The sequence below is a fragment of the Rhinopithecus roxellana genome, unplaced genomic scaffold (genome assembly GCF_007565055.1).
Source record: "Rhinopithecus roxellana isolate Shanxi Qingling unplaced genomic scaffold, ASM756505v1 contig4527, whole genome shotgun sequence".
NCBI classification, from domain to species: Eukaryota; Metazoa; Chordata; class Mammalia; order Primates; family Cercopithecidae; genus Rhinopithecus; species Rhinopithecus roxellana.
In genome coordinates this window covers 22,411-36,194 of record NW_022143341.1, presented here as the reverse complement: position 1 = coordinate 36,194, position 13,784 = coordinate 22,411, and the positions used below count along the sequence as shown (strand labels likewise).

Sequence of the window (13,784 nt, the reverse complement as noted above, 5' to 3'; positions counted from 1 at the left end):
CAGCATTTTGATGCCATGATGACTTTCATATAATGAGGGTACAGCAACAAACATGCCCTTTTGACAAGGTTGTTCTCTCTCTCTCTCTCTCTCTCACACACACACACACACACACACACACACACACACACACGAGCAGCTTTTGTCCCCATAGATGCAGTGAAGGTGTCATCATTCCTTCTTTATGGGCTTTCAGGAGAATATAGGTGCGTACAACCCTTGCCTGCACTGAATTGTTTCTCAAGGCCCAGAAACCCAAAGCTAAACAAAGTTTAATCATGCCCGACATTCCCTAAATACGAGTGTTATGAACAAACAGAGTAAGCTGAACAAAGACCCCTGTAGGGAACGGGAGAATGGGAATTGCATTTTTAAGCAGTTCAGCCAGTCTGACAGTCCCTAGCTCTCCTCTCTGGGGGAACGTCCTCCATGGACAATCTGAGATGTGCATTGTGGAGGATTTGCTTTCTGGAGGCTGCTGACTTCCCATCTGTGTGAGTTAGCCTGAGGTTGCCTTGGTATTGTGTAATCAGCAACTGTTTGGAACCAGTCTTGTGGTTTCTTTGGCAATGTGACTCCATTCTAATGTCTGTAGGCTACTATTTGTTTCTGATCAATTCCATGGGCCAGGTAGCCAGAAGCAGAGAAGTTGTCAGTTACATAGTTCGCATTTGCATTTTACCTGGGGTTGGGGATGTGCACTTTCTTTTTTCTTTCTTTCCTTTTTTTTTTTTTTTTTTTTTTTTTTGAGATGGAGTCTCCACACTATCACCTGAGCTGGAGTGCAGTGGTGCGATCTCAGCTCACTGCAAATTCTGCCTCCTGGGTTTAAGCAATTCTCTGCCTCAGCCTCCCGAGTAGCTGGGATTACAGGCGCGTGCCACCACGCCAGGCTAATTTTTGTATTTTTAGTAGAGACAGGGTTTCACCATCTTGGCTAGGCTGGTCTTGAACTCTTGACCTTGTGATCCACCCACCTCTGCCTCCCAAAGTGCTGGGATTACAGGCATGGGCCACTGTGCCTGGCCTTTTTCTTCTATTTTCTAGGCACTAAACACTTCCTGCTCCTTTCTATTGCTGCCTTCATTGTTGATCAGTAGCCGAGTCTAGAGCATTCTCCTACTGCACTCTCTCTTCCTCCAAACTCTCTTTTTCATTCTCAAAGCCTACAACTGGTTCAAGTCTCACCACTGCCACCCTGATAGTCTCATTGTTCTTCAAACTGGTCTTCCAGGTTCACACATTCTCTCTCTCTTTTCCTCTCTGTCTGACCCATCCTTTATGTGATTCTAAGGTTATTCTTCCTAAATAATGCTTTCATCAGGCCACTTTCATGCACAGGAAACCTTTGATGTTTCCCACTGTCCATGGACTTGATGCATCCAAAGCCCCGATCTGTCTTTTCCTTCATTCTTCCCAACACTCTTTCCCAACACTTCTCACTGTGACCTGTCTACTCTGTCAGGCTGGTCTGCCTTCTGCTGTTCTTCTTCATTCGAGCCTCCATCCCTTGGCTGAGCTGCATCCTCTGTCTAAAACAGGCCCTCTCTTCCTTCTTGTCCCTGGCCCCAGGCTCAGCTTTAGCCCCACCCCCTCTGTGAGGCTGTCTCATACCCATCCCCCCACACTCACAGTCACACCTATCAACCCAACCTCCCTCCAGAATCACCAGCACCTGTTGTCTATGTTGCCTTGTGTCGTTATTCAGTGTTTCATCAAGTTATGAGGTTTGTACCCCTAATGCTTTACAACTGGTGAGAGCTTTCTCATTAAATAATAATAATAATAATAATATATAATCCTGTGAAGGAGGTCTTACTACTCTGTGTTATTTGAGAAATAACTGAGACAGATATATTTAAATGATGTGTCCAAGATGTCAACTAGAAATTAGAGGGGCTAAAAACTCCATCTGCTTGGTTCAAAAACTATGCTCTCCATAATCCATCAGTTACGAAGTTTGTTTCATCTTTCAAATGAGACCTTAAGTCCCTCAAGGACAGACTGGGATCGGGTTTTAAGTTTCTTTGTATCCTCCATAGCAACTAGCTTTTCACAGGTCCTCAACTACTATCTGTCAAATAAATGAACTTGCATCCACTATGCAATTAGTGTCTGCGATAACTAAAGAGAGTAGCAGACTTCTGAAAGAGCAGCTTCCTTCAGTGGAGAACTGGAAGTGTTTGGATTGCCATGTGTGAGAGAGGACTTGTATGTCTGCTGGAGAAGAGAGTGGGAGAGGGAATTACCTCTGCCTGTGTGCTTCAGATGGTTTGGTTCCTCCTTCACATGAACACCTGGTCCAGCCAACACCCCTTTGACGTAGGCCAGGCAAGTAGCACCACTCCATTTTTACAGATAAGAAAACTTTCTTACTGTCCCCCCCACCCACCAACACACACAGTAATTTCTAAGAAAACTGATTTATTTTCCCAGTACCACCCTTTAGTGACTGAATAATCTTGAACTTTTCAGAGCCTTGGTTTCCTCACCTGTACAATGGAGACAGTGTGTTTTTAATCAATAGGATTATGGTGAGGATTTATCGAGGCAGGCCATGTAAAACATCTGCTATCAGTCCTGTACCTGACTCATAGCAAGAACTCCATGTGTGTTGACTATTCTTAGAATTATCACTGGGTTCCTGGAGCTGGCAATCCAGTAAGGAAAAGAAGACCAATACTCATTACATAGTTCATAAATCATACCTAGCAATATATCATCCAATGCTAATGATATAGTCTCAACTATAAATGCTGAAGCAGAGTCAACAAAGACAGAGGGCTGCAACTCTAGCTACGCATCCATGGCCACAGGCAGTACTTTCCAAGGGCGTCTGACTCCAGTGGCCATGATTCTCTAGAGTCCCAGGAAAAACCCACTGCCACCACCACAACACATTTCTGTATCTTTAAGCCACAGAGAGGTGATTGAGAGCACACATGTTGCTGCCTTGTGTCAGCTCTAAAAACCAGGAGCAAATAAAGAATGTCCTTTCATTGTCTAAAATAAGGGGCATGCACAAAGTAAACAAAGGGACTAAGTAAATTAGATTTTAAAAATACTTTCCGTCTCAATTGTCTGAGTTCCAAGTGCCTCAGAATGCAGCTGGAGATTGTGTTTGGGGAGGGACATGGGAGTAGCACAGTAATTGAAATTCTTCTCTTCCCCTCCCAAACTGATTACGCCAGGAATTTGTTTCATTACAGACTCCTCTACCCCCACTGTTTACTTTTTTTACAGTTTCTGCGTTTAATGTTTTCCACTCCCGACTCCCACAGGAAATGTGGCATTCTCAGAGAGAGCATGTGGGGTGAATCCGATGTTCCAGCTCTGTCTTGGAAGTCGCCATCATTTTCTCTCCTCTTCCCTACATTATTTTAGTATAAGCCTCCCCTTTCCCATTTTCCCCAATCTGCCAACCCTTCTTCCCCCTCACTTTGCTCCATTCTTGCTCTTGCATTCTGACCAGCTGGCACAGACACAGAAGCACACTCCTGGATATTAACAGGACCTAGCCGTGTCAAACACAAGGCCACTTTCCTTTCCACTGCACTTGGCCTTCCTGCAGGTAGTCAGTGTGCTCCCCAGTGCACGCCAGAAACACCAGTTAGCACTGCTGTGGGCTAAGTGCAGAAAATTCAATTAATTGCTCAGTTAATTAATTGTTCATTCATTCGATTGGGGCTGCGTTCCAGAATTTCACCCACTTCTCCATCATCTAGGACTTTCTTTCAGGATAATTTAGGACTTTTGGGTCTCCTCTTTCCCAGCGGGGAGAAATGCGCTGTTGCTTTGGTTATCTTGGATTTCTTTAAGTGTCTGACCCAGAAACCAACAGGCACACCAAAGAGCTGTCTGTCTTCTTAGGGACCAAATTTGCTGCCTATTACATTATATGTATATGTTGCCTAAAAGATCCTACCAGGCCCAGCAAAGTTTGCTATAAAAAGAAATAACTTTCACAAACCAAGTGTTCTGTTTGAATCCAATCACAAAGCAGAAGTTGCATTTACTTAGAAAATAAATTTTTAACTTAAGATAGCATTTAAGTAACCCCATAATTTTTAAAAAATAGGCACAATTTCTGACTCCTAGGAGATTTTTGATTTATGTATGTTGAACAGAATTTTTAAATATTTAAAGAAAATAACTTCTTTCTAGTAAACCTAGAACCATCATAAGTCATATTTTGAGAACAGTAGATGCTTGAATTAAGGTAGATTAAGGTGGAGCACGAGTACTGTAGCAGTGGAGTTGCCTGCTGGTCCTCCCCACATTCAACTGAAAGCCGAGAAAGCCTTCATAACTGGATTGAAGTTTTTACCAATGTCAGACCAACATTTGAGCTCTAATTTTGCAACTACAATCACTCATTTTTAAATTTAAAATGTGTGAGATTTTGTTGTTGTTGTTTTGAGACTGAGTCTCACGCTGTCCCCCAGGCTGGACTACAGTGGTGACATCAATGGCTCACAACTGCCTCGAACTCCTGGGGTCAAGCAATCTTCCTGCTTCAGTCTCTCAAGTAGCCGAAACTGCAAGCACATCCATGCCCAGCTAATTTTTTTTTTTTTTTGTAAAGATGGGGTCTCGTTATGTTGCCCAGGCTGGTCTCAAACTCCTGGGCTCAAGCGATCCTCCCACCTCAGCCTCCCAAAGTGGTGGGATCACAGGCATGAGCCACTGTAGCTGTCTCAAAAATGCATGCTTTGTTCATGTAGCCATTAAAAATATGTATCTACTGAGGGCCTTCTATATGCCAGGCATGGTTCTGGGTCTTTTCCCTCATGGAGCTTGAATCGTAAGGCTTTCTCTCAGGTATTTTCTTACTCACCAATACTCCCCAGTAGGAGGTTCTTGGTTCAGAATCCTTGGTAATAGCCTACCTGGTGTTTGTGGAGGAATAATCTTAGCAATAAGAAGACGTTTGAAAACATCTTCATTTAATAGCTTTGTTTTCAATCTAATAGTTTGTTTATTTTCCTGGCTACCCAAAGGCCATATCTGGGGCTGTTTATAGGTCAAAAAAAGTATTTGTTGAGTGTGACAAAAGGCTGACCAATGTTAGACCATTAGTTATTAGATATTAAAATATAGTTACACACAATAGAAGCATCTAACTTGAACAAATGGCCCAAACTCCCAATTTTTTTGTATCTGGAGATATTTGTTAGGAGAAAGTATGATCTAATTCATTAATTTTTGAAGTATGGAATCATGTATAGCACATTTTTGTTAGGCAGATTAGTAAAAGAGTTTTTAAAGCAAAACTCCACCTCTCCCCCTGGGTAATTAAAGCTTGGATCTGACTTAGTCACCTGGATTCTCTCCACTTTTTCAATAGCACTCAATTCCTTCATCTTGACTTGTTGCTCTCTTGCTGACTGCACTGGACACACTTCTTGTGTGTGGATACACACATTCTTTCAGAACTTTCTCCAACCTCCCCTGCCTACACTGCACACCATAAATCTATTTCCCCTGACAGGCATGTTAGATAGTAAGGGCATCTAAGTTACAATCAATCTTAGGTTTCCCAGAACAGGAGCACCCTGCTGTAAGCCAACACCTGAATCTTGCTCTCTCCACAGAAAGCCAGCCGACCTGCACAACCTAGCCCCTGGCACGCACCCGCCCTTCCTGACCTTCAACGGGGAAGTGAAGACAGATGTCAATAAGATTGAGGAGTTCCTGGAGGAGACCTTGACCCCTGAAAAGTAAGGATCTGTTTCTTTCTGGAGCTGTTGAATGGGAAGGGTTCATGCTGGATCTATAAAGGCCTGGTGTTAACTTTGAGCAGATGCGTTTCCAAAGAACCTCACCAGTCCAGAGAACAGGACTCTCTCTTCAAAGAGAGAGCCTAGGACCCCCAAAGGGCTGCCAACCTCAAAACCACTCCATGAAATCCACTCAAGAGTAGATATGGCCTATGAACAAGAGTCAGTCACTCCCAACTACACAGAGTGATTTAGGAACCCTAGGATACCACGCCTACCTCATCCCAGTATGTCCCCTTCTCTCCAGCTCACTTTGCTTGGAAGACCTCGAAGTGAGGGCAAAGTTTCCTTCATTTCAGCACCAGAGCTGAAAGGCTGACAGAATGAAAATAAGTCAGGAAAGGGTAACCCAGTGACTTAAAACAACATCCAGGGTCTTAAATCTGACCAAATCTCATCTGACTCCACAGTTAAACAGATGAAAAAACTAACTAAAAGCAGCTCCTCTTCTGCAAACAGGTTTGGGGAGAGTAGACCAGAGAGCTAGAAGTTCTTGTTGGGTGACACGTTGCTACTGATGGAAAAGAGCAGTAAAAAGGAGACAGATGGCTTCTAAAATTTACTCAAGCTAGACTTGTTCATTACAGAATACTGTTATCAAGGATTAAAACAATCACAATTTTGAAAAAACTGGAAAAATAATATTACATATAGAGTGAGGCATGAACTTTATCCTGTAGGGTATTATCCTGCAGGGTATCCTGAGAGGGATTAAGCACAGGAGGTGGGGAGTCCGTTATAAGACCTACTTTAGAGGTTGAGGGAAGTCGGCATCCTAGAGGACCATGAAGCTGGAGATAAAGAAATTAATTCCGGGGACTCTCCAGGCAGGACAGAATGAAGGGCTGAGCCAAGACAGGGCAGGAAAATCGAAGGAGAGGAGTAGGAAGGGTTCAGGACATACTGAGTAAGTAAAGTAAATGGGATTTGACTACTAAAAACCACTATTCTTCATTTATTTAAAGTTTTATTTATTCATCAATACTTTTATAGCCTTTGTTTTGTGTCAGGCACTATTCACAGCACTTAGCTAATATGATTCATTTCATCCTTCTAGCGTCTTAGGTACTATCATTTCACAGTCAGGACAGGGTGAGAGTAAGTCACTTACCCAAGGTCGCACATCTAGTGAATTGCTGTTAAAAATTAAAACTCCCAGTCATGCTCCAATTAAGCCTTAAACAGTCATACATTCTTCCTTAAAAATATTCTTTGTCATCCATATTCAGACAGTTTATTTGCACACTGAGAGTGGAAAGCCACCTCAAGCCCATTGGAAGCAGCTGAGTATACACTTTAAATAAGTGTATTAATTAATCAATAGGGCAGCCCCACGTAGACACACACATCTCTGAACAGGACACCAGCCAGCCACTTCACTGGAAGTGCCCTGGGGGAGCCCAGACTCCATCCCCGTCCCCGGGACCTCAACCTCATGGCTAGCACTGGTTTGAAATCCCACATGAAAAAATATGCTCTTTTCAATAACCAGAATTTAGACTTTGCCTGGGAGACTCATAGAGGCAAGTTCATGACGCAGTTAACATTTTCCCTTTTAGAAGTAACACTGGCACTCAGGAGTGGGGGCTTCCATCATGATCATTAGGAAGTGGAAAGTGGAAGCAATGAGGAGCAGAGGGCCCCATTTGGTCTTTTGCCAAGCAGTGGATGGAGGGGTGAGGGGCTCGGGTACAACCCTAGTCTGCCAGTGATGTGCTGTGACCTCTTGAGCCAGTCCCTTCACCTCTTGAACCAGTCTCTTCTCTGCTCTCGGCCTCAGTTCCCTTCTCTGTGACAGGATGCCTCCCAGAGCCCTTCTTGCTCTCTGATTCTTCACATGCCCTTTAGCCAGGTTCCCTCCTTCACCACCACACCTCCCCCAGTACAACTGTGCCTTTCCTGGGCTGCTTCTCTAACTCAGGGGTCTCCAATCTGCAACCACAGTGGGACCACAAAGTGGGCAGAGATCACTGGAGTCGTATGCCCCATGTGTCCTTGAACATTATTCCAGAGGGGAGTCATCATCTGACTTCATCATCATTTCATCAGATTCTAAGTTTCCGTGATCCAAATAGAACCTGGCAGGGCTGGATGCAGACCCTCCCTCCAGTCTCTCCTCTCCACCTACCTTCCCTGTCCTGAGCTCTGTTCCCACTGGTCCAGATCCTTCTCTGCACTGCAGTTGTGTATAGGAGGTTTTATGAAGTGCATTCCTGCCATGTTAGTGACCTAATAATCCAGTACACTCAGGTAGCCAAACCCTCGAAGCTGTTAAAATGCATATCTCCAGAAGGCTACCAAGGTGGGAGTGCTAAGGGTGAGGCCATCAAGTATTCCAGAGCGCCCCAGGAGTATACCTTAGATGCCTCTGCACTCATCAGACTGAGGCAGGTGCCATAATCACCTCCCAGTAAATGTTACCAAGCCAGTGCCTCAGCCCCATCGAGACCTGCTGGTCTGTCCACAACAAACCACCAGCCTCACCAGCTTCCCAAGCGACCCAGGCTGGGAGGTGGAGTGGCTGGAAGGTTGTAAGGCCTCTGGAGCAGGGCAGCCTGGCCTTCTGGTTCTCTAGGGGGCAGCAAAACCCTCATAACTATTCACCAAGCGCTGGTCGGCCATGTGTTTCTCATCATACCACTATTTGTAAAAGCTGCCAAAAGCCAACACATTATGGGAGGCTTTTTCCCCTTAGCTTTATTTTTTAAAGGAGGAAAACCACATACAAACACTCCAACCATTTTTTTCAAATCACATTTGATCCCAGGGAGCATTTGGTGTCAAAATGAGGAATCCAGGAAGTCTCAAGTTGTTTCTAAATGAGACTAACATCCATCCCTCTCCTTAGACTGACCCAGTGAACACTCGACAAGGAAGTGTTGTGATTAATGCTGGGATTACTGTTGAGACATTCTGGCCCTTGCCTTTCATCTCCATGGACCGGCCGAAGTTCTAGGATTCAGCACTCAGAGTCAGGAGCCCTGCCTCTGGCAACCTGTCTACCAGTGTTTGTCGTATGACCTTGGGCCCTCTCAGACCCTCCTTGCCTTCTCATCTCTAAAACGAGGGGGTGAAACTACATAGTCTCCAGAATGCCTTTTGTTGCATGTTCCACGATTCCATGAGTTTCTCAAAGTACTCTTGCAGAGCTGGTTACTGTCTCAAATAATCTTACTACATAGATGCTGTAACAAAAATTCAGGAGGGTAAACTGATATAGTCTAGTTACACAGTATGTCATTTAGTCAGTCATCTAGCAAGAATGATTTAAGTATCAACAGGGTTCAGAACACTGACAGAATTGGAAGACAACTTGAATTCATTATTTTAAAAAACGTATAGCGATAACTCATCACCGTGAAAAACAAGAATGTTCTGACCTTCTGGGAGGTAGAGAAACAGCCTCCAGACCTCCCACAGGATGGCATGGTAGCTGGGGACAGGAGGTTTAGAGTCAGAGTGACTCAGGTTCAAATCCATACCACTAGGGTTGTGCTAGGCTGCACTAACAAATCAACCATAAAATTCCAATGGCTTAACAGAACACAGGTTTATTTCTCACTTGAGCAAATTCTCAGAGGGTAGTGTGGCCCTGTTCCATCCTGTAGTTTTTGGAATACATGCCCTCCAAGGCTCCTTCAGCAGGGAGAGAGAGAAGAAAGATCTCCCAAAGGGTTTTGCAGGGCCAGGGCTGAAAAAAAAAATGTCATGGTGACATTACTTTCCCTCCTATCACATTGGCCGGAATCCACACACAATGCTAACTTAGGTGCTTAGGTGAGAGAGCAGCTGGGAAATAGAATTACATGGCTATTTAATGACTATGCATTATTCATTCATCGGGCAAATGACCTGAAATCTCTAGAATCTTTAATTCTCATATCTATAAAACAAGAACCATACTATTGATCTTATAGGGCTACTGTAGAAAATACTACTACTGAGCATAGTGCCTGATATGAAGTAAGAGCTCATTAAACGGTAGCTCAAAGAGAAAGAGCGGTCAGTGCCTGTTTTGGGTCTGTCTCCCAGGTGCAATTGTACAGACAATTGGTGACCTTAGGTCTTAAAACCCCAGATCCTAAGGGATATCTTTTAATGAATAAGCCAGGCCTCTTTCACCTCCAGGGATATTTTGCTTACACAGCAGACATGAGTAAAGCACACAGTCAAGGCTTAGAAGAGTCAGACGCATTAACCTCTTTCTCGCCTGAGGGTTTGGTGAACTAAGGAAGTGGGAACAAGGGAGAAGGGAGAGAAAGAGGAAGTCCTTCCACTTTTCAGCTCCTTAGAAAAAGGAGGGAAAACACTCAAGCTGCCATCAGCAAGGCCATTCCATCAGGATCATCTTTCTTTTTCTCCAGTGTATCTATCCCCAACACCAGTCTCAGGGCCTGGTCCTCAGTAGGTGTTTCATGCACATTGGTTTAATTGCATGGCGGGTATCCTTTTGTTTAGTGTCTTGGTTGGCTGCGACTAGTCAGTGAGAAATCAGCTGAAACTCTAAACCAGTTAGGGCACTTACCATCTGCAATGGTTTTCTCTTCCTTTTTGCTACTATTTTCTACTTTTGAATTTTTTTTTTTTTTTTTTTTTTTTTTTGGTGAGAAGCCAACTGTTTTACTTCCCAGAATGAAAGTTAAGTGCATGCATCTGAAATAAGATATCTTAAAAACAGGTTGGAGAGAAATTTTCGTCATTTAGATCAGGAGTCAGTAGCTTTATCTGTGAAAGGTCAGATAGTCCTGTGTTTTTGGCTTTGTGTGCTCTTCAGTGTCTGTCATAATTCCACAGTGACACGGGGCAAGAAGCCATAAACTAGTATGGAAGTGAATGGGCATGGCTGTTTCTATAATATTTTACTTATGAACACTGAAATTTGAATTTCATATTATTGTCACATATCACAAAACAGTATCCTCCTTTTGATTTGTTTCAAGCATTTAAAAATGTAAAAACCATTGTTAGCTTGAGAACCACAGACAAATAGGGATCATGGGTCACAGTTTGCTGACTCCTGAGTTAGAAAACTTTATCATCTCTTTGATTATCATCAGATCACATCAAATGTTATTTCAAAGCTGTTTCTGTGAATGAAACACTCTTCCCTAGCCTTTTAGAGAAACAAAATCTTCTTTGTAGTCCACTTCTTTGTGTATTTAAAACATGCCATAAATATGGAGGTAAAATGAATGCACTTATCCTATACAGTATCCTCCCTCAGTGTAGTTACTGAAATTTGTGAGATTGACATCTTAGAGACGCGTTTCCCACAAGAACAAAGCTCAAATGGAACACTGCACTATACAGAAAAGTCCCAACGAGTTCTAGTGCTTGGGAAACAGGATGACACCACCATAGCCCCCTGAATACACAATCCTCTGTCATCATCTTGGATTTGGTACTACATATCCCTATTTGACCCACGCTGATTGTGAAGAAATGATCAGATGACTGAAAGCTTGACCAATTGATGAGATACAGCAAAACAAAGCAAGAAACCCAAACCAAGCTACCCACTGAGGTGCATTTTCTAGGCCTTTCTGTCTACATTATCAAGGAGAAACGAAGAACACTTGGCATTTGTTAATGGTAATTTAAGTTTATCGATTCTAATAGCATGCTGAATTCTATGTGAGATGGCCGAAATAGGATGAGATGCCACTAAATTCCCACGTCTTGGCAGATTATCTAGTATCCTGCAGGAAGCCCTGCTGTGTGCCCCCAGCCACAGCAGATGAATGTGATGATTCTCAGTATACCCAGGAAGACATATGTGGAGCATCGGTGCAGAGCGCCCCCTTCTGGTAGATGGAGACAGCTCCTCCAGGATGCGTAGCTCAGCCTTTAGGGCTCTGGGGCTTTGAGAATCAACGTTATGGGAAGCCACACAACGTGGAATTCCACGTTATGGGAAGCCACACAACGTGGAATTTAAAACCTAGTCTTCCACAGTGAAACTGCCTGGGTTGGGATCCTGGCTCTGCCAGGCAGCCATGTGACCTCAGGCAAATTGCTTAACCTCTCTATGCCACCGTTTCCTTGTGTGGGAAGTTAGGCTAATAACAGTACCAATAGAGTTGTTCTGAGGAGCATATGGTGAATTTGTGTAAAGGGATTAGAACAGTGCATGCCGCACAGTAGGTGCTCAATGCAAATTACCTTTCACTGTTTCCAGAGAAGCAGTGGAGGGGGAAGGACACTGCTGCAGGGCCAGGAAACCAGGTTCTCATCGTCCCTCCACCGTTTATTAGCCATCAACATTTATCTTCTCAGGTATCCAGTTCCCTTCTGTGTAAAAGGAGGACAATAATGCCTTCCTTATCTGCCTCACAGCAGAGAGTTGGACTCTTCCAATGGCAGTATCTCTGAAATTACACAGCCACATAACATGGCCCCAAAAGGAGTCCTAGCTCATGGGCCAGTTGAGGAACAGAAAAGCATTCAAGAACAACAAATATTTTTTTAAATCTTGTTTGGTTCACACTATCAAAAACATCAAAACAGACAAAAAGGATTTTGCTTTTTAAACATAAAACAATCCAACAGCCCGCAGTCAAAAACTATTCACCCAGAGATCACAAAGGTGCATATTAATTGAAAATAATGATAACCTGGCAACTGTCCCCCATCTCTTCCCACCCCTACATGGCCATACCCATAAAATGCTTGTGAAATAATATTTACTTGAGTTGATTTTCTCACTTTGATGGGGCTAATGAGTCCAAGCCCTGGGTTCCCACATGAGCAAGTTTACCTCCTTCAGTCTCAAGGCCAATCATCCTAACTCCAGCCTGCCTCTTGTATTATTCTGGCTTCAAAATGAAAGGCTCTGGGGGAGGGGGGGGGGCGGTGAGGGGGGGCGGCAAGGGCTGGATCATTGCAAATCTATCTCCAAATAAAATAAAATAAAATAAAACAATTGAAAACACATGTCCTTTGTTGGAGCTTGGTAGTTTCTGCATCTTATTACTGCACGCAAATAATAAGCATGTGAAGGACATGTCAGGGTATTCTTCCTTTGGAGAAGTGGTTTAGTGCTAACATACCTGGCATCTCCTTGCTCCCAGAATCAGCTCTGTGTAGCTAGGATTATAATCACAGTACTAGCAATAGATGGCTATTTTAGTGGGTAGGGGAAGTGTTGAGAACCCTACCTGATAGAGAGGCAAGCTCAGCAGGAACTTTGGTTGGGCCCTCTCACTGGCACATCACTGTTGGTGGTCCCAATAAAAGGGCACACATCCTAAGCCCCCTGAGTGGTATTCTGGTTCTTTACCTAGCAGACTGTGTCACCCTAGGCAGATCTCAGCACCTCTCTGGCCTCTGGTTTCTTCCATGGATGACCTAAGGCTGAGAATGCCCACCCTCCCTATAAGATGAGGATAAAGACCCCCAAAACATTTTGTAGATGCAGCTGGAAAGGGAGGTATTACTCATTGTGATAGGGATAGGCTCGCCCTTAAAGGAGCTCCAAGTCTACTGATTCACAGAACACTGCATCCTCCATTTCAGGTACCCCAAACTGGCTGCAAAACACCGGGAATCCAACACAGCGGGCATTGACATCTTTTCCAAGTTCTCTGCCTACATCAAAAACACCAAGCAGCAGAACAATGCCGGTGAGTGACTCCCTTCCACCAAGAACCCCGGCAGTGTCTGTTTGCTGCCCAAGGCATCTTCAGTTTGCCCGTGGGTATGTCAAATACTTGGGCCAGAGAAGCATCTGGAACCAATACTGCTTATTATTTGCCCCCACTTCCCCCCCACCACCATCTAGTCCCCCTTGACACAGGGGAGGCGGTGGTGGATCCTGCTGCCTGGCTGGTGCAAGAGGAAAGGCCAGGGGCTTTACTGCCAACCTGGAGAGAGGAACACAGTTTGTGCTCTGAGCCTGCCTTATTGCACAGCATAGTGCACTGCACAGGACAGTCCTAACTGCCCATTGTCCCAAGTTCACAACCCTGCCTGTGATCACATTAGAAAAACATATTCCCTCTTCCT

The 13,784-nt window shown here is 44.1% G+C and overlaps 1 protein-coding gene across 1 annotated transcript; it reads left to right on the top strand.

Moving 5' to 3' along the window:
* Positions 1 to 5,548: 5,548 nt before the first annotated feature.
* On the top strand, positions 5,549 to 13,424 carry LOC115896031 (chloride intracellular channel protein 5-like; the record flags this gene model as incomplete). Its single annotated transcript, XM_030926509.1, has 2 exons — positions 5,549 to 5,720; positions 13,296 to 13,424. Coding segments are annotated over 2 exons (287 nt in total), but the record flags the coding sequence as incomplete, so codon positions are not given.
* Between the last annotated feature and the right edge of the window lie 360 nt (positions 13,425 to 13,784).